The sequence below is a fragment of the Ovis aries genome, chromosome 1, assembly GCF_016772045.2.
Source record: "Ovis aries strain OAR_USU_Benz2616 breed Rambouillet chromosome 1, ARS-UI_Ramb_v3.0, whole genome shotgun sequence".
NCBI lineage: Eukaryota > Metazoa > Chordata > Mammalia > Artiodactyla > Bovidae > Ovis > Ovis aries.
In genome coordinates, this window is record NC_056054.1 from 64149748 (window position 1) to 64176397 (window position 26650).

Sequence of the window (26650 nt, forward strand, 5' to 3'; positions counted from 1 at the left end):
CACTCATGTATTTAAGTTTCCTTGATATTTCTTTCAGTTTTGTTTTCTGTTTTTCTTCTTGCCTCTTTTCTTTTCTCTTCATTCCTATAAATTACTTTTACACTTACTAAAAGTTATAGTTTGATTTATCCATAGTGTTTTTGAGTTTAAAACACTTGGAGTGTGTTTCTGAGTGTACAGCATTTTTTTCATGGTTGCTTTATGTGTTACATCATATAAATATCACTTGTCACAGTTTACTGGTGTCATCAGTTTACCAATTCAGGTGAAGTGTAGAAACGACCTCTATTTACATACTTTCATTATCTGCCACTTACAACATAATTGTACTAAATATTTCTTCTGCATACATTTAAAATCATATCACACAATGTTATAATTTTTGCCTTATATGTCAAACATATTTTTGAAAACACAAGAAGGACAGTTTATTGTTTTTACCCATATATTTATTCTTTCTATTTTTTTGTTCCCTTTTTTTCCCTTGTGTTTTAAGATTTCTTCTTTTATGTTTTTTTTTTTTTTCCTATCTAGAAAACGTCATTAATCACTGTGGCAAAAAATCATTGAAGGTTTCTTTCATATGAGAATATCTTGTACCCCTGCATTCTCGAGGATCATTTTCTCTGGGTTTAGGGTTATTTTATTTCACCATGTGAAAACCTGGGCCACCTCCTCCTGGCTCTTTGACCTCTGATGAGAAATCTGCAGTTACTCCAGTTTTTTCTATAATAGGCTTCATTTTCTCGGGCTAATTTCAAGCCCCTTTTTCTTCATTTTTAGTTCCCAGAAGCTTAATTATGACATGTCTTGTCTTGGATGTCTTTGGTGTATGCCATTTGGAGTTTGTTCAGCATCTTAAATCTTTGCCTCCTGTCAGATGTCAGGTTTTCAGCAATATTTCTTTAAGAACTCTTTCAGCCCTGCTTTCTTTCTCCTTTCCTTCCAAGACTCTGTGACCCCAATTTTAGATATTGTTGTTATATCCCACAGTTCCCCAAGGTTCTGTTGCTTTATTCTCCCTATTATATTCTCTCATTGTTATTCTGATTGGATAATTTCTTTTGTTCCATGCTCCAGTTCACTAAATTTCCTTCCTTTCCATTCTACTGTTGATCCCATTCACTGAGCTTTTTATTTGGGTTTTTTTTCTTCTTTGAGTTCTAAAATTTCCATTTAGTTATTTATGTATTCTATTTCATTACTGAGCTTATTTTCTGAGGCCTTCTATTTTTTCATTTGGTTCAAGCTTGTTCTTGAAAGCATTTTTATCATGACTGGTTTAAATCTTTGACAATTCTAACATCGCTGTCCTTTTTATATTGTCATTTCTTATCTCTATTCATTGAGTTTGAGATCTTGTTGGTTCTTAATATGCTGAGTACAATTTGATTGAAACACGGATATTTTTATATTATGTTGTGAGACTTTGGATCTTTTTTCCTTCAGTTGAATAAAATATTCTTTAAATTCTATAGTGTTTTGCAGTTTTCTAAAGTTTCACACACATGATGTCATATAATCCACAATAGCCCTTTTCTCCCCCAACACCTGTATAGCCCCTCCCCTTTCCCTCTTATCACTGGTACCCACTAGTTTGTTCTCTGTATTTGTGGGTACTCTGAATCTTATTTAAAAATACCTTTTGTTTTAGTTGACTTTTTCCAGTACTGCTCTGGCAAGGGAAGAGGTTGCTGCTTTGTTACTGCAAAGTGGAGGTAGAAGTTCAGGTTCCCAGATAGGCCACCATCAACACCTGGTGAGCTCATTGTTACCTTGGGCAGGGACAGGAGTGGCCTCATTACTCTGAGTGATGGTGAGCGTCCTGATTCTCTACTAGGTCTCCTCCAACAGCACCAAGTGGGGAGGTGAGGCGGCCTCTCATCACTCCTGTGTGAAAGCGGACATTCTGGTTCCTTGCTTGGTCTTCACTGACACTGCACAGGTGCCTTGTTACCTGTTGCTTAGGGTAAAAGTCCTGGCTCCCTACCTTGTCTTCTCTGACACCATTCCACCAGAGATACTGGGTACCTGATTACAGCCTTGTGAGGGTAGAAGTCTAGGCTAGCTGCTTGGCCTGTGAGAATGGAAGTGGGGCCACAGTTTTTTCTGTGGTGTTTAGCTAAAGTAGAGTGATTATTGTCCAAAAGCTTTTTGTCTTTCCATGCTGTCCTTTTCTTGGTATTCTGGCAGGGCTTTTGTTGGACGTCTTTTTATATATGCCTGCTCCTGGGTTGCCAGCTTCTGCTACTCCAAGACTGAGATATATAAGGCTAAAGAAAACTTAAGGAACTCACCATGTTGTTCCTTGAATCTTAAGGGCTCTAACTAGTCTGTTTTCTTCTCTCCAACTTTTAGAGTCTTACGTTTGTCATATATATAATGTCCAGGGTTTTAGTTGTACTTCATGAGAGGAATAGCAAAAACATAAGTTTACATCATCTTCCTTGAAGTAGAAGGTGGTCTCAGCTCCTTTTTATAGGATGATCCAGTTAAACATATGTGTAAGTTTTTTTTAAGTAATTAATTTATTTAATTTTGACTGTGCTGGGTCTTTGTTGCTGCACACAGGCTTTCTCTAGCTGAAGCAAGTGGGAGCAGCTCTCTAGTTGTGGACTGCAGGCTCCTCACTGTGGTACTTCTCTTGTTGTGGAGCATGGACTCTGGGGTGTGTGGGCTTCAGTGGTTGTGGCACACGAGCTCAGTAGTTGCCCTGTGGTATGTGGAATCTTCGGACCAGGTATCAAACTCACATCCCCTGCATTGGCAGGTGGAATCCTAACCGCTGGACCACCAGGGAAGTCCACTTGTAAGTTTTAAGGACAACACGTGTGTCTCTTGCTCACTGCCTGGAAACCACATAAGAAAGCATTTACTAGTGTTGAGAGTACAGCCTTTAATCATCCATATTGGAATTTATTTTGTCAGTCCCCATGGTGATTGAATTCAAGGAAGCTAACTCAGGCTAAACATATTCATAAGAAAATGATGTATACAATTGGACAACCAATTTGTTTGATTCATAATAATTACTAAATCCTACTTCTATGAAGATCAGATAGTGCCTGACTAGACAGTTCATTCACAGTAAGTGGTGCTGGAAAAAAAATCAGTTAACCTTTTATTCTTTTGGTGCACCTTTGTTGCTTCCTACTTCTCACCGTGTGCACATTTTATGGGGAACAAATTATACTTCAGAACAGTATTTGGGGATTTACACAACTGAGGATTTATCCCTAGAAAGTGCAAAGGATACACTTTAACTCAGGTGTTTGGTAGCTCCAAGCTCTTAGTTCCTGTCTGGCTCCGCAAAAGGCATAATTACCAGGGAGTTCTGACATGGCAAATGTGACAAGGCACCCTCCCTGTGGACATTTCTCTAATCGTCACTGCCAATTTCCTCTATGATTTCTTTTTGCCTGCAATTCTAATTTTGTGAGTAACCTCTTATTTTCAATATATATACTAATACCTTTAGGCAGTTTACTATCAGGCCTTGATGTCTGTGAACCCTTTTTTCTTTTATTTGAAAATAATTAACTTGGGGTCATGGAGCCACCTGCCCATGGTTGGGCTCTAGGAGGAAGCTCTGAAATGTACACATCAGCCGTTCTGGAGACCAGATCTATTGCTTTCATCATATCCTCAAAAGACCACAAAAATCATCATGAGCCACTATTGCTTGGACAGTTTTGAGCATTGCCTTCGTAGCGTGTGAGATGAGTTCCATGATGCAGTAGGTAGTTTGAGCACTCTTTGGCATTGCCTTTCTTTGGGATTGGAATGAAAACTGACCTTTTCCAGTCCTGTGGTCACTGCTGAGTTTTCCAAATTTGCTGGCATATTGAGCATAGCACTTTCACAGCATCATCTTTTAGGAGTTGAAATAGCCCAACTGGAATTCTGTCACATCCACTAGCTTTGTTCGTGGTGATGCTTCCTAAAGCCCACTTGACTTCACGTTTCAAGATATCTGGCTTTAGGTGAATGATCACACCATTGTGGTTATCTGGGTCATGAAGATCTTTTTTTGTATAATTCTTCTGTGTATTCTTGCCACCTCTTCTTAATATCTTTTGCTTCTGTTAGGTCCATACTGTTTCTGTCCTTTATTGTGCCCATCTTTGCATGAAAGGTTTCCTTGGTATCTCTAATTTTCCTGAAGATCTCTAGTCTTTTTTTTTTTAGGAAATGTCAAATATATAGTTCATAAACTTTAATACACATAATGAACCAAGAATAATGATGAATTCTAAAAACATGCTAGTATCATACTCTATATAGAGTTTTAGCACCTTAAAAAATTTTTTTTAATCCCTAAACTAAATAATAACTTCTTTTAAAGAATAGCAAAATCTGTTTCTTTTCCAAATACTGAGTTCAGAAAAACTAGTGAAAGCATTCAGCATTATTGGTGGTTGTTGTAGCCATTAAAAGTAAAGGTAATTTCATATATTATCTGGGCTGCTGTAGGAAATAACCTCTTAAACTTCTGTCAGCGCTTAAATGTCAGCAGTACTGTTTTATTTCCCATAGTGGAAAAGGGAGAGTCAGGACATAATAATACCGTAATAGTTTTGGATTGTGGTGACAGTTTGGGGTTGCTTAGAAGATACAATTCCTTTAAAATTCTTGAATATACTTATATTCTTAGGCTTTCCATAAATACATGCTGAATTTAGTGAGAGAACTTGCAAATCCTGTGTAGATGCTTGAGCATCATACATTACCTCGATTACAGATTCATTTGTAAACTATTGTAAATTTTGAAAAATATTGTGCGTTCTGAACATGCGGTATGTGGTTCTTAAAAGTCTGTCCAGGTTTCTTTTTCTGTTTCTTCTTAGCCTTTTTCTATTGATTGTCTGTTTTTCTTGTTCCTTAAATGTTGATATTTCCTAAGATTCTAAGATTAAATTCTCTTTACATGCTATATGTTCTGTAATATCTGTGTAGTCTCGTCATTCCTGTGGTTTCCCAGATGTCTTTCTTCTACATGAATGTTTATTCTCAAGCACTCGAGCTGTGTGCCCAGTTATCTACATCTCCTGGGTATCCTAGGCAGTCCAACAATATGTTCCACATTAAGCTCATCTTGTTTTCTCCATATTCCCAACCAACTCTCCCCCATGAGAAAAGATACGTGTATATGCATAGTATATATTCATATGTGTGCTTCTCTTCCTGTTTTGGAAAGCCCGCTGCTAGTAGGGCTTCCCTGAAGGCTCAGTGGGTGAAGAATCTACCTGCAGCTCAGGAGACATAGGGAACATGGGGTCGATCCTTGGGTCAGGAAAATCCCCTGGAGGAGGAAATGGCAACCCACTCCAGTATTCTTGCCTGGAAAGCCCATGAACAGAGGAGCCTGGTGGGCTCCAGTCCATGGGGTCGCAGAGTCAGACATGACTTAGCAACTAAACCACCACCAGTAAGCAGCAGGCTTGGAACTTCAAGTCTTCTGAAGGTGAATCCTCAGCTCAGAGCATGCTTTATAATGTAGTGGCCATATCTTCTGAATCAAAATTTAAGATGCATAGTCAAACAATATTTGAAGCCTGAACTTGTTACTGTAATTATACCACATTGCTTTTTTATGTCATTTTACTAACTTGTTGCCAGTATGGTAGATGCTAATACACATAATATGTAAAATTGCAATTATGTGTATGTATGAGATGTGCATTATGAGGTATATATACATACATCATGTGTGTATGTGTGAGGTTTGACCTAGTTAGGGAGATTGGATGATGCTTCCCTTGCAAGTGATGATTAAATTGAGTGTGAGGTTTGGGGAGTTCACTAGGCAGAATTGGGGTAGAGGGAGAATGAATGAGAGTTCCAGGCAGGGTAAGATAGCTTGCACAGAGATCTAGTGGTAGGAGGGTGCATACTGTGTGTGAGCAGTTGTCTTTGTGCAGAGTAATTTGCAGTCTTGTTACCCCTCTCCCTATTTCTTCCCATATTCTTATTTCTTAATTCTAAAGAATATTTGAAGTTGAAGCTTATATTAAATAGAGAATAGTATGGCTCAGGAAACTCAAAACAGGGGCTGTGTATCAACCTAGAGGGGTGGGATGGGGAGGGAGTTTCAAAAGGGAGGGGAAATATGTATACCTGTGACTGATTCATGTTGAGGTTTGACAGAAAACAGTTCTGTAAAGCAGTTATCTTTCCATTAAAAAATAAATAATAAGAAAAAAATTTTTTAATGTAACTTTCTTTTCAAACTGCTTGGTGAACAGTCATTTGAATACACCATGGAGTTTAATTAATAAACATAGCCAGGACTTATCTGTAGTTTAAAACACCAAAATGAAAAAGGTTCTATGATACCATCTTTCCTCTTGTTACCTAAAATCACACAAGGGTTTATAATCACTGCCATAGTACATTCTGATGAGGAAGGGAGTTATTACATCCTGTATACTTCCCAGGTGGTGCAGTGGAAGGAATCCACCTGCCAATGCAAGAGACACGAGAGATGCAGGTTGGATACCTGGGTGGGGAATTCCCCACTCCATTTCCCTTGGAGTAGGAAATGGCAACCCACTCCAGTAGTCTTGCCTAGAGAACTCCATGGACAGAGGAGCCTGGCAGGCTACAGTCCAAGGGGTTGCAAAGAGTCAGACACAACTGAGCTCACACACAACTACATCCTAAGTAATAAATTTCTAAGTAATTGCCTAAATTATAAGTGATTTTATTTTCTAAGTGTATTTTTACTGTGAAGTTTAGTATTCCATGTAACCTGTCTTTATGTGTTTGAGAATTAATTCAGGCTATAAAAATTCTGTTGGAATGAAAAGTATATTTTGAACTACATGGAAGAACTCTAATCTGTTGTATTCTAAACTCAATGACTGTTTTTTCTTTTTTTCTTTTTTTAATTTTAAAATCTTTAATTCTTACATGCGTTCCCAAACATGAACCCCCCTCCCACCTCCCCTCCCCATAACATCTCTCTGGGTCATCCCCATGCACCAGCCCCAGCATGCTGTATCCTGCGTCAGACATAGACTGGCGATTCGATTCTTACATGATAGTATACATGTTAGAATGCCATTCTCCCAAATCATCCCACCCTCTCCCTCTCCCTTTGAGTCCAAAAGTCCATTATACACATCTGTGTCTTTTTTGCTGTAAACTCAATGACTATTTTTTCTTCTGTTCTTCATATGCATGAGTATTATCTCTCCAAGATAATTCTGAAGTTTTGGTTCTTAAAACATTTCTTTAGTGGTTCTTAACCCCATTTTTGAGTAGGAGAACTGTGTTCCAGGAATAGGGAATTATTTTCAGTGTTTTACAACTTCCTTTATAGTGTCTTTCAAAACTAAGTTCATATTTTTCTTTGCAGAAAGGGCTATTGCACGACATGAAGTTCGAGAGATTGAGCAGCGACATACCATGGATGGCCCTCGGCAAGATGTAGCTTTAGATGAGGAAGACGACATGGTGATCATTTATAACAGAGTCCCCAAAACTGCAAGCACCTCTTTTACCAATATTGCCTATGACCTGTGTGCAAAGAATAAATACCATGTTCTTCACATCAACACTACCAAAAATAATCCAGTGATGTCACTGCAAGATCAGGTAAATACCACTTGGATTAATAATGTTTTCTGACACTAACTCAAGTTTTGTATTTCAAGAAGATAAAGCATTTTAAGGGATATGTATGCTGAGCCCAGTGGATTATAAGTTTCTTGGAGAAATGGATCAACCAAACTTGTCTATAGTTTTACATTCTTCACAGTATTTAGTACATTTCCTTGCCTACAATATGTATTGAAATACTTGTGAAATAAATGAATTAACAGCTTGAAGTTTTGAAGAGAAACTTGATACTCTTCAGTATGCTAGCCCTTTAAAACTGTGAAATATTTTTAGCAGATGCCCTGCAATAAAAATCATTATATTGTCTCAATTCATCACTGAGAAATCTTTATTTGATGAATATTTGTATTCTATATGGTTCAGTTTTGTGACTAGACTCCTGAATTGAATCTTACCTTCTTTCATGTAAGTATTAGCTATAAACTTCTGGAGAACAGGGGTTATGACTTGTATTTTTAATATAATCTTGCCTTTCAAGTTATTGAGACTCTTTTTTAAAAATTTTTTATCAGAGTATAGTTGATTTACAATGTTGTGTTAATTCCTGTTGTTCAACAAAATGAATCAGTTACACATTTACATGTATACGCTCTTTTTAAGATTCTGATCCCATGTAGGTCATTACAGAGTATTGCGTAGAGTTCCCTGTGCTCTACAGTAGGTTCTTATTAGTTACCTATTTTAGATATATAGTAGCATGTTTTGTGTCTGTCCTGATCTCCCAATTTATCCCTTCTCTCCTTACCTCGTGGTGACTGTAAACTTGTTTTCCACATCTATAACTCTTTCTGTTGTGTAATTAAGTTAATTTGTATCCTTTTATAAAAAGTGCTGCAGTGAACATTGGGGTGCAGTATCTTTCAAGGTGTTAAGAATCTTTAGATAAACAGATGGATAGATAATTTATGAAATGGTTTTAAGAAAAGTAGAGGAAGTTATCTCAGAAACTGAAACTGACTCCCCTCTTTAGCAGTAGCTTCAGATATTTTCTTTACACCTGGAGTTCTTACTATAAGTATAGTTCTTTCCGCAGATATTAAAGGGAATAGGAATTGAGCCCCATGATAAGAAAAGATAATATTTGAAAATACTATATAGGATCAAGTACCATATTGGGGTAGCTTATTAGACAGGTATTTGTGACAGTCATGTAGTTAAAATGTATTTATCTGTTTGAAAATAGCTGACCTTATTTTATTGTCACAGAATTGCTGTTATCCCACTATTTAGCGTAGCTTTAATCCTCTCATTGAATTAAGAGAATAACATTGACACACGGTTAGGTACGCTTTCTTACTAGAGAGCTATTTGTAAAGGCTAATTATATATGGCATATCATGTCCCCATATAATTCTTGGCTCTCTGCAGTATCCTCAATTACTCTCTTCTATAGAACCAAAAATCTACGCTCATCAGCCAAATCAAATAACTCTTTTGTAAATGAGAAGAAACATGAGCTTATTTAGCTAAGTGGGTCATAAAAACTATTCATTATGTAATTTTGTATATCTCAAGGGCAAGTGTCCTAAATTATCAAATTTTATACAGTGTGTGCTGCTGAGTCGCTTCAGTCGTGTCCGACTCTGTGCGACCCCATAGACGGCAGCCCCGTCCCTGGGATTCTCCAGGCAAGAACACTGGAGTGGGTTGCCATTTCCTTTCTCCAATGCATGAAAGTGAAAAGTGAAAGTGAAGTCGCTCAGTCGTGTCCAACTCTTAGCGACCCCATGGACTGCAGCCCACCAGGCTCCTCCGTCCATGGGATTTACTAGGCAAGAGTACTGGAGTGGGGTGCCATCGCCTTCTCCGATTCAGTGTGTAGTAGATTTTAAATCTGCATGATTACTTTTCAGAATATATCTTGGTTTACAAGGAGCATTTCTTAATACTCACATAATATTTTACATTTCTTCAGTAATACTGTTTAGAAAAATAGAGTTAATTTGTTCAAATTTTTCTTTGCGACCCCGTGGACTGTAGCCCACCAGGCTCCTCTGCCCATGGGATTCTCCAGGCAAGAATACTGGAGTGGGTTGTCATTTCCTTCTCCAGGGGATCTTCCCAACCCAGGGATTGAACCCGAGTCTCCCACATTGCAGAGAGACGTTTTACCATCTGAGCCACCAGGGAAGCCCATATAATACTACAACATGGATTTGCTTGTTTTCTCAGGACGAGGTCCAAGTTAAACATTTTGGTTATACATTTTGGTGAGAACACAACTTGATGTTTTCTTTGAATAGTTCTCATAGTTCCTGCAACTATGTTTTATGTTTCCTAGTAAATGATAAAAAAGCTCTTTGAAAAACGTAGCCTTGTTTTTCATTTCTTTGGTAATTCCCCAAGGAATGTAGCATAATCTCAGTATACATCGCATGCACAATAAAGGAAACTTGAAAGCAGAGCTGAGGAGTGCGTCTGCTGCTGTTGCTGCTAAGTCGCTTCAGTCGTGTCCGACTCTGAATACGCATTAACTGTTACATAGGGAATGCTTTTATATCAAACCAGAAATACTCTGTCTTTACCTCTTAAGATTTTTCAGAAGAATGATTAAGCAGATAAAAAGTTTAGCAAAGTCTCCCATGCAAAAATGAATCTAGGAAAGAGCTGGAGATATTAAAGGCAAATATTAAGCAGACTGGACTGCTGAGATTGGAAGATGAAAGAACGGAAGGCACAATCATCTATTATATCCCTAAATATTTTTACGAGTAAATTGGGCTTTAAATAGAAGATCAGGACAACAGCAGATTTAATAAAATCCTCATTTTTTAAGTCTCACTTGAGTTAGATACTGATTAGAAACTATTTCTCAGAGAAGAAAGAAGAGCAAAATAGGTCATTTATTAATTCTTATTTAAATAATAGGGCAGTTCAGAACAGCTCACAAGGACAATAAAAATATGGTGTTAAAATCAAGTATTTTTTTTAATTGTTTTGTTTTTTATTAAAATCAAGTATTATACAAGATGATTTTCAGGAAATATTTTTGAAATTATTTTCAAGGTATCTAATATTCAAAAGTTTACATTTAGAGGAAGCTTATACTAGGTTGAAAGTAAAATTAAAATGCTATCTAATATGTCATGCAAAGGGAAAGGAAATAGCACCTATGACTTGTTTGAAGAACTGTTTCTATTCAGAAGAAAGCATCAGTTAAAAAAAATTTAGATATGGTGTATTAGAGAACATTTTGTATATTAAGCCACCCCTACCTAATTAACTACAGATACTGAACTACCAGCGGACATTCTGAAATATGTCAGCTGGTGATCAAGGCTATTCTTCCACTTTGGCCCCCACAAATACATTTTAAGTGTTGTTCATTATGTAACCCCTTTGCCTTTAAGGTAGTGTCTGTGCATCTCTTTTGCTGCATAAACACACACACACACACGCGCGCACGCGCGCGCGCGCGCGCGTGACAAGCTATTAAAAGGAAAACAGAAGTTTTATCTCATCTAAATGCAACTGGAAAAATGTACCAGTACATGATGCCTATAAATGTCTTATGCATTAAGCTTTGGCAGATTTATATTTCATGGGCCGGGGATGGGGGGAAGGTCTAAGTCATTATCAGATATATCATAGCTATAAGACAACTTTCTAACACTGGACACAACTATGAGAACTATTCAAAGAAAACATCAAGTTGTGTTCTCACCAAAATGTTTAACTTGGACCTCATCCTGAGAAAACAAGCAAATCCATGTTGTATAGAACATATACATCTAGGACAAGTGTCCTGAACTATTAGTGTCAATGTCATAACAATCAAAAAGGGCAGGGGGGAAGGGGAGTGATGAGCTAGAGGAAACTAAGGAGACATGAAAACCAAGTGTAAATTATGACCCATGATTGGATGCTTGAACAAAAATGTCTGCTACTTTGATTCAGAAAAAAATTAAGTGTGTGTGTACATAGAGAGAGGGGAGGAAAGAAAGAGATAAACAGAAGTGGCAAAATGTTACCAGTGACTCTTGGTGAAGAATGTACAAATATTGGCTACTATTCTTTCAACTTTTCTGTAGTTTAATAAGAGTTTTTCAGAATTAAGAGGTTGGGATAAGAGGAACAGTTGGAACAAGGAGATTAGGAGGTAATCATTTGAGAATATAAGGCACGAAAGGACTTAAGTGGTAAGTATGAGGTAGATTCAGCCGTGTAGGTTATGTTTTTGAGATGGGCTTTACTCTGTTAATGGACAGGAATCAGCAGGAGACAGGGAATCGGTTCCTCTAGTTGGAAAATGAAGTTGACTCTAGTACACAAAAGTATCTTTATATTACGGAACATCTTGTCTTTAAAGTAACAAATAGGTTTAAATGGCATCATCTTTTATGATTCTTCTTTATTCTTGTCTGCTCTCATATATTTATTTGAGATAAATAAATCTCTGATCTGATCTGGTCTGATCATATTTAACCCCTTTCTGGAATTATCCAGAATTTGTATTCTCTTACAGGACAGTATAGTATTTTTTTTTTAATTTACTGTTAAACCAACTTCTGGCTATTTGCATTAAAGCATATGGTTTTATATTAATAGTAGCAAATACTGATTTTTCAGAACAACACTTCAGGTGAATGCTTCTCAACTTAGAATGTGTATACTGAACACCAGTTGAAGTACAGTTTTTTATTCAGAAGGACTGAGATAAAGCCTGATACTTAATTTCTGAGAAGCTTCCTATTAATGCCAAAACTGATACTTCTGGTCCTTGACCCACAGTTTGAATAGCAAAGATCACATAATTCTCAGTGAGGTGATGGAATCATACAAGATGCGTATTATAATCTTCCCAGGATGGTGAGTTACTTATCTTTAAATTAGCATTCCTACCTCCCCAACAAAATCTAAATTCCTTACCTGGGCCAACAGGTCCTCCTTCTTGATCAGACACTTGCCCATTGGCCATTGCTTCAGTCTTTTATTTGCTGGCCACACTGAACTTTTGATTCATTGAATGCACCAAGCCTTTACCGCTTCAGGGCCTCTGTACTTAACATTCCCTCTTAGAATGCACTTCTCCTGGCCTCACAGTTGGCTTTATATTACCTGTTAAGGTTTCAGCTTATTGACATCCTCATAGCAAAACCTTAGTTGGCCATCCTATTTATTAAATACTTCTTTCAGGTTACTAGGTACCATTATTCTTTCACTATCTTTCCTATTACCGATTTATTTATTTCCTGTCATTTTCTCTATTATAATTTAAGTTTCTTAAGGGCAGGGACCTTGACTGTCTTGTTCACTTTGTATCCCTGGGCTTAGAACCATACCTAAAACATAGTTCGGTTCAGTCACTCAGTCGTGCCCGACTCTTTGCGACCCTTTGGACTGCAGCATGCCAGGCCTCCCTGTCCATCACCAACTACCAGAGTTTACTTAAACTCATGTCCATTGAGTTGGTGATGTGATCCAACCATCTTATCCTCTGTCGTTGCCTTCTCCTCCTGCCTTCAATCTTTCCCAGCATCAGGGTCTTTTCCAATGAGTCAACTCTTCGCAAGAGGTGGCCAACGTATTGGAGTTTCAGCTTCAGCCTCTGTCCTTCCAATGAATATTCAAGACTGATTTCCTCTAGGATGGACTGATTGGATCTCCTTGCAGTCCAAGAGACTCAAGAGTCTTCTCCAACACCACAGTTCAAAAGCATCAATTCTTCAGCGCTCAGCTTTCTTTATAGTCCAGCTCACATCCATACATGACTACTGGAAAAACAATAGCTTTGACTAGACAGACTTTTGTTGTCAAAGTAATGTCTCTGCTTTTGAATATGCTGTCTAGGTTGGTCATAACTTTTCTTCCAAGGAGTAAGAGTCTTTTAATTTCATGGCTGCAATCACCATCTGCAGTGATTTTGGAGCCCAAGAAAATAAGTCTGCCACTGTTTCCACTGTTTCCCCATCTATTTGCCATGAAGTAATGGGACCAGATGCTATGATCTTAGTTTTCTGAACGTTGCATTTTAACCCAACTTTTTCACTCTGCTCTTTCACTTTCATCAAGAGGCTCTTTAGTTCTTCTTTGCTTTCTGCCATAAGGATGGTGTCATCTGCATATTTGAGGTTATTGATATTTCTCCCAGCAGTCTTCATTCCAGCTTGTGCTTCATCCAGCCCAGTATTTCTTGTGATGTACTCTGCATATAAGTTAACTAAGCAGGGTGACAATATGCAGCCTTGATGTACTCCTTTCCCTATTTGGAACCAGTCTGTTGTTCCATGTCCAGTTCTAACTGTTGCTTCTTGACCTGCATACAGATTTCTCAAGAGGCAGGTCAGGTAATCTGATACTCCCATCTGTTTAAGAATTTTCCACAGTTTCTTGTGATCCACACAGTCAAAGGCTTTGGCATAGTCAATAAAGCAGAAATAGATGTTTTTCTGGAACTCTCTTGGTTTTTGGTGATCCAGCAGATGTTGGCAATTTCATCTCTGTTACCTCTGCCTTTTCTAATACCAGCTTGAACATCTGGAAGTTCACGGTTCACGTACTGTTGAAGCCTTGCTTGGAGAATTTTGAGCGTTGCTTTACTAGCATGTGAGATGAATGCAGTTGTTCAGTAGTATGAGTATTCTTTGGCATTGCCTTTTCTGGAGAAGGAAATGGCAACCCACTCCAGTATTCTTGCCTGGAGAATCCCATGGATGGAGGAGCTTGGTGGGCTACAGTCCACGGGTCTCAAAGAGTCAGACACGACTGAGCGACTTCACTTTCACTTTCACTTTCTTTGGGATTGGAATGAAAACTGACCTTTTCCAATCCTGTGGCCATTGCTGAGTTTTCCAAATTTGCTGGCATATTGAGTGCAGCACTTTCACAGCATCATCTTTCAGGATTTGAAATACTTCAACTGGAATTCCATCACCTCCACTAGCTTTGTTCGTAGTGATGCTTCCTAAGGCCCACTTGACTTCACATTCCAGGATGTCTGGCTCTAGGTGAGTGATCATACTATCGTGATTGTCTGGGTGGTGAAGATCTTTCTTGTATAGTTCTTCTGTGTATTGTTGCCACCTCTTCTTAATATCTTATGCTTCTGTTAGGTCCATACCATTTCTGTCCTTTATTGCGCCCATCTTTGCATGAAATGTTCCCTTGGTATCTCTAATTTTCTTGAAGAGATCTCTAGTCTTTACCATTCTATTGTAGATAGTCCATATTGTATTGTATGTATTGTAGATACATAGTAGATACTCCGTAATTTTTTGTTGAATGAATAAATGAACAAATGAACCTGCCTAGGTTCTGAAGGTAATTCTTAGCTGAGCTTGATGCCTTGGTGGTAAATCCTGGCAGAAGGAGTACCTCTGATTGATAGTAGTAGGATTGAACAACACAGTTCTGAGCTTTAGTACAGATAGTTTACTATGTTCTTTTGCTGCTGAACCTTTCTTATATGGTATCCAATTATTACTCATTTTTTCTCTTTGTATAGAAAACTTCCTCTCCAATTTAGTCTCATAAAACTACCCACGGCTGTACAGTGAATGTTTATTTTAAGTATGTGCATGAGTAGGAGTTTGGTATATATAATTACCCAAGTTAATAGTAATGTTCACTCAATAGGTAGTAATTACAAAGTTGGAATTTGACCAGGATGTTCAGGATGACATTCCTACTTTTAGATAGTGAAAACAAGTTCTTTTGTGATCACATTTAATCATAATGTTGAGATTACTCTTATTAAGAATATAAGTCTAGATATAGTGTTAGTGAGAGGGTGCTTTCTCAGCTTTTCCTATTGCACTGGTTCAATTCTGGTTCAACTAGCAAATAAATCACAACACCACTCCCTACATTGCTTGTGTTTTCCCTAAAGGCCTCTTCTGATTACTTGCTAGCCTAACTCTGCTTAAGAGTTATAAAATCTGACAAAAATCACAGTTTAAAATTTGCTCCAGGCTAGCCATAAAACATCTCTTTTTCCTGTGTTGTTATCTAACTACTATTTCTGGAACACCTTCTTGCTAGCCTTTTGCAGTCAGAGTATGGAAAATCTCTTTGAATAAACTTGCTATGGTGACTTTATTTCTTTTCCCCAAGAGTTTTCAGCGTTTTCAGATTCAGCCTCATTTGACACTATTAGTTTAGCTCCTTTTTGCCCCCTCTCTTTATCTTTCATTAGTGCCAAGTATCGTAGTCAGTAAGACTCCATAAAATGAACTGAGTAGAAGCTTGCCCACCTGATCTACGTCCCCCCTTACTATCTATCTATCTACATCTCCCCTTACTATCTCCTCCTGTCTATCCCAGAGCTTTATCTCACAGTCTTGGGCAGAATGCACCACTGTAGAGGAAAACCAGAAGAAAAACTGAAAGGCAAGTGGAAGAGAAGAGACGAGAACACAGAAAGTGACAGGGCAGGGCCTGCAGCTAGACTGATGAAAGGGCGTAAGCAAATATGACCGATGAGAGGCAGGGAAAATTCTGGAGAACTCAGAGGATAAAAATTAAATGTGGCTAAATTAATACTTTGAAAGGAAAACTTTTAAAAAGTATGTTCTTCAGAGGGCATTAATTAGGTTTTTATGTCCTGGGAGATTACTTTTGAAAAGGAGATTAGGATGGTGTAGAATTTCAGTCATATATAAATGACACTTATAAATGCTCAGACTTTTCTCCAGATTAGTGTGAACTACCACTTTAACCTTATTGACAGTATTTGTTTACTTAGCACTTTTTGCTTCCCTCTGAAGGGAAGGTAAATCTCAGCTCAGCATCTTTGAATTTATTGCAAATCAGCCACAGCTTTATTAATGAGATTTTAACAGATTGCCTTAGTTAAATGTTGATTAGATGAAAGAAAAAAATACATTCACATATATATTAAGTTTGTAGCTTTCAGTATTCTCTTAGTTGGAGATTAGAGGAAGATTCTGTGTGTTTGGAGACTAGCAATAGTAGAGTGTAGGGAATTCCCAGATGGTCTGTGCTCCCAATGCAGGGGGCATGGGTTCGATCTCTGGTTAGGAACTAAGATCCCACATGCTATGCAACACGGCCAAAAAATTAAAAAATTAAAAAAAAAAAAAAGACTGTAGAGAATTTAGTAATGTACCTGAATATGCCTCAGAATGTATTTGGTATAATAAGATTCAAAGTCCTACATTTAGCCTGGGTCTCTTAGTTTTGACCAGCATTGTTCAGCAACCCTTGAGGTTACCCAGGACAATAAAAAGGCAAGACTAAGTCAGTGGCCATTGTCAAAAAATGGTTATTCAGTACAAGAGATAGTGCACAGAGTAGATTGGAAGTTGAGATTATAATGAATGTAAGCAGGAAGATATACAGTTGAGAGAGATATATCAACAGAGCTTTGAGATCTTGGAGATTTGACTGTCTGGATCTCAGGGATTTCCTGAGCATTGGACAGAACCTGAAATTCTCAGTGTCCTAGTCTGTTGATCAGTATTATGATGTCAAAGATATCTGTCTGCTTCTCTTTCAAGTCTTCTAGTCCCCAGACCTCTCCAACCTTGTTTAAATTGGACAATAATAGATTAAAGAAATTAGCCAGTGGTATAGAAGGATGCTGCCGCTGCTGCTGCTGCTGCTAAGTCGCTTCAGTCGTGTCCGACTCTGTGCGACCCCATAGACAGCAGCCCACCAGGCTCTGCCATCCCTGGGATTCTCCAGGCAAGAACACTGGAGTGGGTTGCCATTTCCTTCTCCATGCATGAAAGTGAAAAATGAAAGTGAAGTCACTGAGTCGTGTCCAACTCTCGGCGACTCCATGGACTGCAGCACACCAGGCTCCTCCGTCCATGGGATTTTCCAGGCAAGAGTATTGGAGTGGGGTGCCATTGCCTTCTCTGATAGGATGATTGGACCCAAAATCGGAGCTATGTGGTTCTTGGACTTCAGTTTCTGTAACATAAAGAGTACAAAATATCGAGGCCCCTTCTACCTCTAAAGTGCTGATTCTGCAAACAGGAAAGTTTGAGATCGGTGACAGCAGTGGATGCCTCTTGCCTTGTTCTGTTCTGCCTTCACCAGAGTACCCTGAGTCCAATGGAGGCACAGCCCTTTTATTTATTTTATTACTTTCTGTGTTCCTTGGAATGCTTTGGTTCCAGAGTGCTTCAGGCATCACTGTGTGGGCAGATGGAGGAGACTGAGTAGGCGGGGGCATCCTGTTTTATATGTTGTGGTAGCTTGTGTGTGTGTGTGTGTGTGTGTGTGTGTGTGTGTGTGTGTGTATGATCTGTATATGTGATAACATTTATACCACTGTTTTAGTTCAGCATACTTTTTTTTTTTCCATATCATGAAAGCAATAGCTGAGAGAGTATATCCTTGTTAAAGAGCCTCTATAGACCTCAGGCCTCCTTTGCAGGCAGTACAGAACGAGCTTCATGTTGATAAAACCAAGAGCTGGGTCCTGGGTCCACACATGCTAAAGGCTTGCTCCTCAGTGTCACCTGCTGACCTGGCCATGCTGTGGAAACTTTTTAGAAGTGCAGAATCTTGGACCCCACTCCAGACCTGCGGAGTCAGAGTCTGCATTTTAACAAGAGGTGGTAAAATGCAGGTGATTCATTTGCACACTGAGTTTGGGAAGCCCGGTAGCAGTCCAGGTCTCATCCAGCTTCAGGGCTTTTCACCTCACATTACAGAGCACGCAGCAGATGGAGTGTGTCTTCAGGAGAATTTAGTTTGATCTTGACCATCCTTTGGAAGGGTGGAGGGAAAAAGGATACTTGAAGTTTATACGTGTCTTTCATCCCAGTGTACTATGATCCTCTAACATTTGGCTTATATAACAGTGTTTTCTTAGGTTTCAATCTGTCATTCCCTTTCATTTCCCTCTTATACCATCACATCCATTTAAATCTCAGCTTCTGAAGAGCTCAGCTGTAAGTATCTTAAGCACCCTTGAACCACCATCTCCCATTCCTAGTCTCTTTGTCTTGTATTTCTTCCTCATTTGGGACTGAAATACTGAAAATTATTTTCACAGAACCAAAAGCTTATATAATTCACCATTAAGTAGAAATTATAAGGGTTTTTCATATTCAACATGTAAACTTTTTTAAGGATTCAGTTTATGGATTAAGTAGTATTTTATTTTCTGTTTCTTTTTCATTTGCCATTTGATATTTTTATTCTGTTTGATATCTTGAAGAACAAATAGGAAAGAACCTGAAATCTCAAGTCACATGTTTATTTGGCTCATTCGTTTTGGTGGGGACAATTTGTAAATATCTGCTGAAATAATATAATTGTGTACTCTCTAATACAACATAATTTTGTTATCTACATCCAATTTTCAGATTTTAATAATGTGTATGTGTAAAATAATAACATAAGGTTCTTTTCATTTCCCCTCCAAAAACTCCATTGTTTCTAACTCCATTGTTAGTATTTGAGTTATAAATTGAGTTATAAATCCTCCTTCCAGAATCTTCCATCTTGCCTTAGTTCACATCCTCTGACATAAGGCTGCTTCTGCAGTTTCCCTACTCTGTTCCTACCAGTGGGCCTTATCCAGGAGCCATCATTCATGGCTATTAATTTATTGACTAACCTGGTAAGAAGTGCTCCAGAATATCACCATGTAACTAACTGTTATAAAGTGTAAGTGAAGGACTGATGAATTGTCAGAAGTAGGTGATTGACAGTTCTGTGTCAGGGGCTGAGGTCGCAGCTTACAGGGGCTTTCCCTGCAGAGGGTGGTGGGCCGCCACCCCCAGCCATCCCCACACTGTCTCTAGTCTCCAGAAGAGATTCTTAACCACTTGCTGTTGATCCTGCAGAGATTTGATTATCAGAAATTTATATTATTTTTCTTTGAAGAATTATGTATCATAATTCTTATAATTCTGTTTTGTAGTTGGTTTATCAAGTTCTGTATTAACCAGTTCTTGAAACTTTAATATTTATACTTAAACTGTTGTATTAACTAATATTTTGTATACTTTTAATTCTAGTAGATTAAAATAGTAATATTTAGATATTTTTTAAAATTTATCTTTTAGCTTTTTTATCAACAAGTTGATGATATCTGCTCAACCATATGATATCTGCTCTTAGTGGTTTAAAGTCTTCTGATACTCATCTTTTCTTCACTCATTTGGTTTTAGGATTAGTTGATATTTGTTTTATTTGTTAGTCATTAGAAATGTGAATTTTTATGAATAACGAGTCTCTAGGAAGAAGAGATTTGCATAGACTATCCCCATATTGAATTGCTACCTGCTTCAGCTTGTGTGTTTGTATACCCTCCCCCCCACCATATAAATGTACTCACTGTACAGTATTGTAAATGGTTGCATTGTGCAATTTTGTTTTCAAGATCCTCTTTCACTCTTTTCTAAGAGTGGTGACAGTAGCTTCTCTATGATGCATTAGTAATTACAGGTCACACTATGCTTTTCTTAGTTGAAGCCTGTATTTCAAACTCCATAATTGTCAAAGTGGTGTGATCAGCTTTAAATGCCTAAATGAAAAGCATTTTGCTATCACAAAATTTTATTTTCTTTAAATTGTACTTAAGTAATGAGTATGTTCTCCTTTTTTAGGTGCGCTTTGTAAAGAATATAACTTCCTGGAAAGAGATGAAACCAGGGTTTTATCATGGGCACATTTCTTATTTGGATTTTGCAAAGTAAGTTATACCCAAAATTATACACGAAAGAATGCTTTGTACTTTAGCAACCTAAGAAGAGATAAAGTTATTAAATACTTGTGATTTTGGTTTCTAGAAGAGCACTGGCTTGTGCTTGCCGCTTTAGATATGGAATGTAAATATGCCTTCTAGTGTTTTACTGCCCTCTAGTGTTCATGAATTGATGATTGTCAGATTAACTTTAGAAATTTAAGGCAGATAAATTTAGGTAATGCCCTTTAAACTTATTTATCATTATATTTCTGCTTCATGTGCAATCAAATAACACTATTTCAGGAGAGTTCCAAGTTTTAACCTAGAAGCCAGTCGAATTATGACCTACCACATCATTGACTGAGAACAGAGAAAGCAAAGAAGCCGTTACTCACTTATTCATAACCTGAAGTGTCTGCTTCTCAGCCAAGACACACTTCCCCTCTGACTACCTTGTTTTAGCTTTACAATTGAGTTATGAAAAGACTTTTTTTTTAAGTGATTTTTCTTTATAGTGATTTGCCTGAAACTGGACCTAAATAACTCTAATTTTCCATGTTTTGGGGGAAGCATAGGATCAAGGTATTCCTGTCATAACTCTTTCCAGAAAAGTTAATAAAGTATAGGCCTTTGTACAGTATCCAAGCACTATGTGCCTCCCCCTAGAGTTTGTGCCACAGTAAGTACTAATCAGAAGACTGATTAAAAGGAATATTCTAAATATGTATAGTTTGGTGAATCTATTTAAATATTTTTTTGTAGCACATAGAGTTATTATTGTTGGAAAACCTCAAATGCAAATCTATCCCCTAATAAAACTATTCCAAAAACATTAAAAATGTTTTTAAATATTATTTTTTGTTAGGTGGACCAGTTTTAATGTTTTTATTGAACTTGTTAGAGTATTGCATCTGTTTTATTTTTTTGGCTGCGAAGCGCGTGGAATCTTACTTTCCAGATAAGGGACTGAACCCACATTCGAAGGCAAAGTCGTAGCCACTGGACTGCCAGGGAGGTCCCCTACTTTTAAATTATTTAATCTTAGATGTGTTTGCTCAGTCATTTCTTTAGCAGTCATGACTTCAGAGCAGTATATCCCCTTGTATTTGACAACTTCAAAGAGCATTCTGTGTAAAATCCAAAAGTTAAATTGATGTCCCACTATCATTTCAACTTTTCAAATTTGAAAAGAAAAACAGTTGAATGAAATGTTGCAGATTCACATTGATAATAACTCTTAACTTTCTTGGAAAGCAAGTAATTGAAAGGAATCTCCCAAATGTTACACACATGAAACAGCATATTCTCGTTTCTGGTTCCTCCTACAGCACTCAGGGTCTTTCGGTAAAATATTAGCTTTAAAGTTAGATGTGCATGTTTCTGTAAATTATTCATGCAGCAGTATTGAAAACATTCTATAGGCAGCTTTAAAATAAACTAATTATTTTTCTTTGCAGAGGGACTGAACCAATTTCATAAACTTCATTCATATGCATATTCCCTCAGGGCTGCATTATCCTTCAATTGAATGTTTGTTACCCTTTCACGTAAATGATTTTTTTCCCCCCACACATAGCTTGGCTTCATACTTGAGGTTTTCATTATTACAATAATATTGAGTACTTTTGCTTTTGGCAGAAGTCTTCGAATGAAACTCTGGTGTATGCTAGGGTTCTTACAGTTGAAAAAATACAGAGTTCTTGGAAAGATTAATCTCATGTATTAAATACTGATATGAACATTTAAGGATTTGAATATTTTCATAATATGTTTCATTTTATTGGAAGCAAAAAGTATTATGAAAAATTTTGATAGACCTTTACAAGATTTTAAACAAATACCTTAAAAAAATCAACTAGAGAAAATGTATTTTGATGTATATAGTCACAAACTATTTTAGATATAACTAGTATCTTTTAAAATGATTTTTAGTTTGACTGTCATACTCACCACAAGTAAGGAAGAGAGGAAAGAAACATCACCTTGCCAGTTTTTAAAATACTTTATTCTTTAAAACGTATTCCTGACCGGTGTAGTACCTTGTGGAGTCCATTAAAATACTTGCCTTCAAGAAAAAAGTGGTCAAATTCGATGAAAGAAATATGTAATGACATAGCTTTTCAATTGCCTTAGCAGAAACACTAAAAAGAGTACAAACCCAGGAAACCTAGGCAGTAAGATGGACAAATAAAAATTGAAAAGTGCTTTCTAATTTAGACTGATCACAAGAAGTGCACATTTTATTTTTAAACCCATATCTGCTCAAGCTATATTTTGGTTATGTTTATCTGGTTTTGTTTAGAACTTTAGAATAAGAACAGAAATATCTTATTGTTATAGTTGTGTTCCTGTCCTGTCTTGTCTTAACCTTATCTCATTCCTTTTTCTCTTAATCCTATTCTTATATTTTTAAGCACATTTCCTAGTTCTTCTTTCCATTTTTCTATTTAGTGTTTAATTACTGTTTTTAATTGGTGGACAAACCATTTTAAAATAATGTAAAATAATTATGAATTTAGAAATTTTCCAGTGGAAAGAAAATTGTATAGATTAAGACATTTTCAAAATGTCCTAGGTTACATACAGGCAGTATAAAGTTGAACAAGTTGGAGTTCTTATTCTCAGTGAGTTCACTGAAGCCCCCCTTTTTTCCCTATAATTATCAATTCATTTTGGTTCATTATAAACAGTGAAAATATTCAGATTATTCTCTGTTTAAAATTCATACCACTCGTTTATCAGCAGTATCTACTACTCCCACTTTGATTTTCTTCATATTTTGCAAAGAAAAATATTTAAACATCTTTCAAAAGCCTTTTTCAGACTATTTTCCATTATCAAGAATAATGTCCAGCTGAAACTAATGCTGGTTTTGATCAGACGCTGCTGAGAATTTTGTTTTTATGATCTAGCTACCTAGGGTCATATGTCATCATCCAGGCTCAGAAAGATATTTGGACATTTTTTTAAATACAGCAGTCAGTTTTATTCAGGCCCATGTGAGGTGTGTACTGCCTTTGTTGGTCATCCCCAGGAATGAGTATCATCATTTTGGTTTCACTGTATCACCCCAGTTGTCTTTTTCACAACAACTGAGATGAATCAGTAAAGAAGCAGGTATGTCAGGATAAGAAACAAATAATTAAATGCTTCACTAGAGAGTAATAAAATGTTAGTATTTTAGGCCAAGAGTTTATAATATATAGATTCTGTGCGATTGTCCCTTTTGCCTTGTATTTCTCTGCTGAACCAGTTGAAGTTTGTACCACTTTCTACATCTTTTAGCAAAGCTGTCACAACACTGTAGAAACATTTACAAAATTATTTTAATCATTCTAAGTAATATGTGAGAGTTGCCTTTTTACTGCTCTTATATTCTAGCTCTTTCTGTGACATCAATCGTGTAGATGCTAAGAAGAAATCTCTCAGGTCTGCCGTGCCATGCCAAGTCACTTCAGTTGTGTTAAACTCTTTGTGACCCTGTAGTCAGATCTGCAGTTAAATCTCCCTTAGTTCCTTCCTAGCTCAGCAGTCTCAGACACATGACTTTAGATCTTCAGTTTCCCGTTTGTGAAATGAGGATAATTAACTACTTTATGGGTGGTTGTGAGTATTAAAATGTAATAAGAAACAGTTCATTTGTGACTCACACAGAGCCATGTTAGCCAGTCCCTTAAAACTCTGACTTTGTTCAGTTACTGTGATGTCTTACTGGTGTTTTCTTCTCCCTTTTTGAGTTTGTGCTGACCCTCCTTATTCCCAACTCCTAATCAGGAATTGCCCAGGATTCTGTCTTTGCCTCCAATATTGTCATTTGAGAAGTTTACCCATTTTTATTTATCAAAGCGTCCAAAGAAGAAACTTCAGAGTCATTTTGAATCACCCTTTTCTTTGCCACATGGGTCTAGCCAGTCACCAAATCTTTGTGGATGGCTTCTTAGTGTCCTGCTTTTGATGCTCATCCAGTTGGGCGCTTGTGTCAGTGGTTAGCTCCTTTCTGGGGAGTAAGGATGGAGGCAGAACAATTTCTGTCCACCCACCAGTTTCTGGATACTTGGGTTTTCTCCAGCTTTTGCTGATTATGAGTAAAGTTGCCAGAACATTTGCTGTAGGTTTTATGTGGACACAGTGTCTTCATTTCTCTTGTGTAAAACCTAGAAGTGAGATTGCTAGATTGTAAGACACTGCTAGCAGTTTTCCCAGTGACTTTATTATTTTGCTGTGTATCCTCACTATCATTTGGTAGTGTTAGACCACCCCTCCTATTTTAAAAAAATTGCCCCATTTTAATAGATGAATGCTCATTTCAAGAAATAGTTATTTAAAAAATCTTTTGTTCTTCATATCATTGTCAGTGGGACCAATAAATACCAACAGGTTATTCACTATTTTTGAAACAAGACAATGGGAATTTACTGTAGCAGATTTTGGAGGTTTCTAGGAATGCTTTAGGGATAAGAGAGTCCAGAATAAATGGGTACAGTCCTCCCTTGTTATTTACAGTTTCCACATCTGCGAATTCATCTAACTGCAGATCAGCTGTGTATCAGTGTCCCTTGTGTGAGACTGCTACTTAACTTGAAATGTTAAATCTAGTGTGAAGCAGAAATCTCAAAGTGTAATAAGTTCATGAAGACTCTTTGAGCCCTCCTTCAGCTTCTTCATCTTCTAGTTGTCAAGGTTCCTTTCAGATGTTCTGAGTGTGCACTTTTTCTTTTAACTATTGTTGATGTTCATTCATCTGTCCAGGCTATATAGAGTGTGGGTGTAAAGAAATGTTCCTGGTTTGTCTTCCTTATTGTTATACCATGTATTCTACACATGGACATCACCAGATGGTCAACACCAAAATCAGACTGATTATATTCTCTGCAGCCAAAGATGGAGAAGCTCTATACAGTCAACAAAAACAGGACCAGGAGCTGACTGTGGCTCAGATCATGAACTCCTTATGACCAAATTCAGACTCAAATTGAAGAAAGTAGGGAAAACCGCTAGACCATTCAGGTATGACCTAAATCAAATCCCTTATGATCATACAGTGGAAGTGAGAAATAGATTTAAGGGCCTAGATCTGATAGATAGAGTGCCTGATGAACTATGGAATAAGGATGGTGACACTGTACAGGAGACAGGGATCAAGACCATCCCCATGGAAAAGAAATGCAAAAAAGCAAAATGGCTGTCTGGAGAGGCCTTACAAATAGCTGTGAAAAGAAGAGAGGCGAAAAGCAAAGGAGAAAAGGAAAGATAGAAGCATCTGAATGCAGAGTTCCCAAGAATAGCAAGAAGAAATAAGAAAGCCTTCTTCAGCAATCAGTGCAAAGAAATAGAGGAAAACAACAGAATGGGAAAGACTAGAGATCTCTTCAAGAAAATTAGAGATACCAAGGAACATTTCATACAAAGATGGGCTCGATAAAGGACAGAAATGGTCTGGACCTAACAGAAGCAGAAGATATTAAGAAGAGGTGGCAAGAATACACGGAAGAACTGTACAAAAAAGATCTTCATGACCCAGATAATCATGATGATGTGATCACTCATCTAGAGCCAGACATCTTGGAATGTGAAGTCAAGTGGGCCTTAGAAAGCATCACTATGAACAAAGCTAGCGGAGGTGATGAAATTCCAGTTGAGCTGTTTCAAATCCTGAAAGATGATGCTGTGAAAGTGCTGCACTCAATATGCCAGCAAATTTGGAAAACTCAGCAATGGCCACAGGACTGGAAAAGGTCAGTTTTCATTCTAATTCTAAAGAAAGGCAATGCCAAAGAATGCTCAAACTACCACACAATTGCACTCATCTCACATGCTAGTAAAGTAATGCTCAAAATTCTCCAAGCCAGGCTTCAGCAATACATGAACCGTGAACTCCCTGATGTTCAAGCTGGTTTTAGAAAAGGCAGAGGAACCAGAAATCAAATTGCCAACATCTGCTGGATCATTGAAAAAGCAAGAGAGTTCCAGAAAACATCTATTTCTGCTTTCTTGACTATGCCAAAGCCTTTGACTGTGTGGATCACAATAAACTGTGGAAAATTCTGAAAGAGATGGGAATACAGACCACCTGACCTGCCTCTTGAGAAATCTGTATGCAGGTCAGGAAGCAACAGTTAGAACTGGACGTGGAACAACAGACTGGTTCCAAATAGGAAAAGGAGTACGTCAAGGCTGTATATTGTCACCCGGCTTATTTAACTTCTATGCAGAGTACATCATGAGAAACGCTGAGCTGGAGAAGCACAAGCTGGAATCAGGATTTCCGGGAGAAATATCACTAACCTCAGATATGCAGATGACACCACCCTTATGGCAGAAAGTGAAGAGGAGCTAAAAATAAAAAGCCTCTTGATGAAAGTGAAAGAGGAGAGCAAAAAAGTTGGCTTAAAGCTCAACATTCAGAAAACAAAGATC

At 37.5% G+C, this 26650-nt stretch overlaps 1 protein-coding gene across 5 annotated transcripts in view; it reads left to right on the forward strand.

Moving 5' to 3' along the window:
• Nucleotides 1–26650, forward strand: part of HS2ST1 (heparan sulfate 2-O-sulfotransferase 1) — a 191959-nt gene that overhangs the window by 140747 nt on the left and 24562 nt on the right. For all 5 annotated transcript variants that reach the window (XM_012175327.5, XM_004002165.6, XM_060411449.1 and 2 more), the window contains 2 exons: nucleotides 7361–7599; nucleotides 20154–20239. In XM_012175327.5, coding sequence (XP_012030717.1) covers nucleotides 7361–7599; nucleotides 20154–20239 — 325 coding nt within the window. The remainder of the gene's footprint in view (nucleotides 1–7360; nucleotides 7600–20153; nucleotides 20240–26650) is intronic.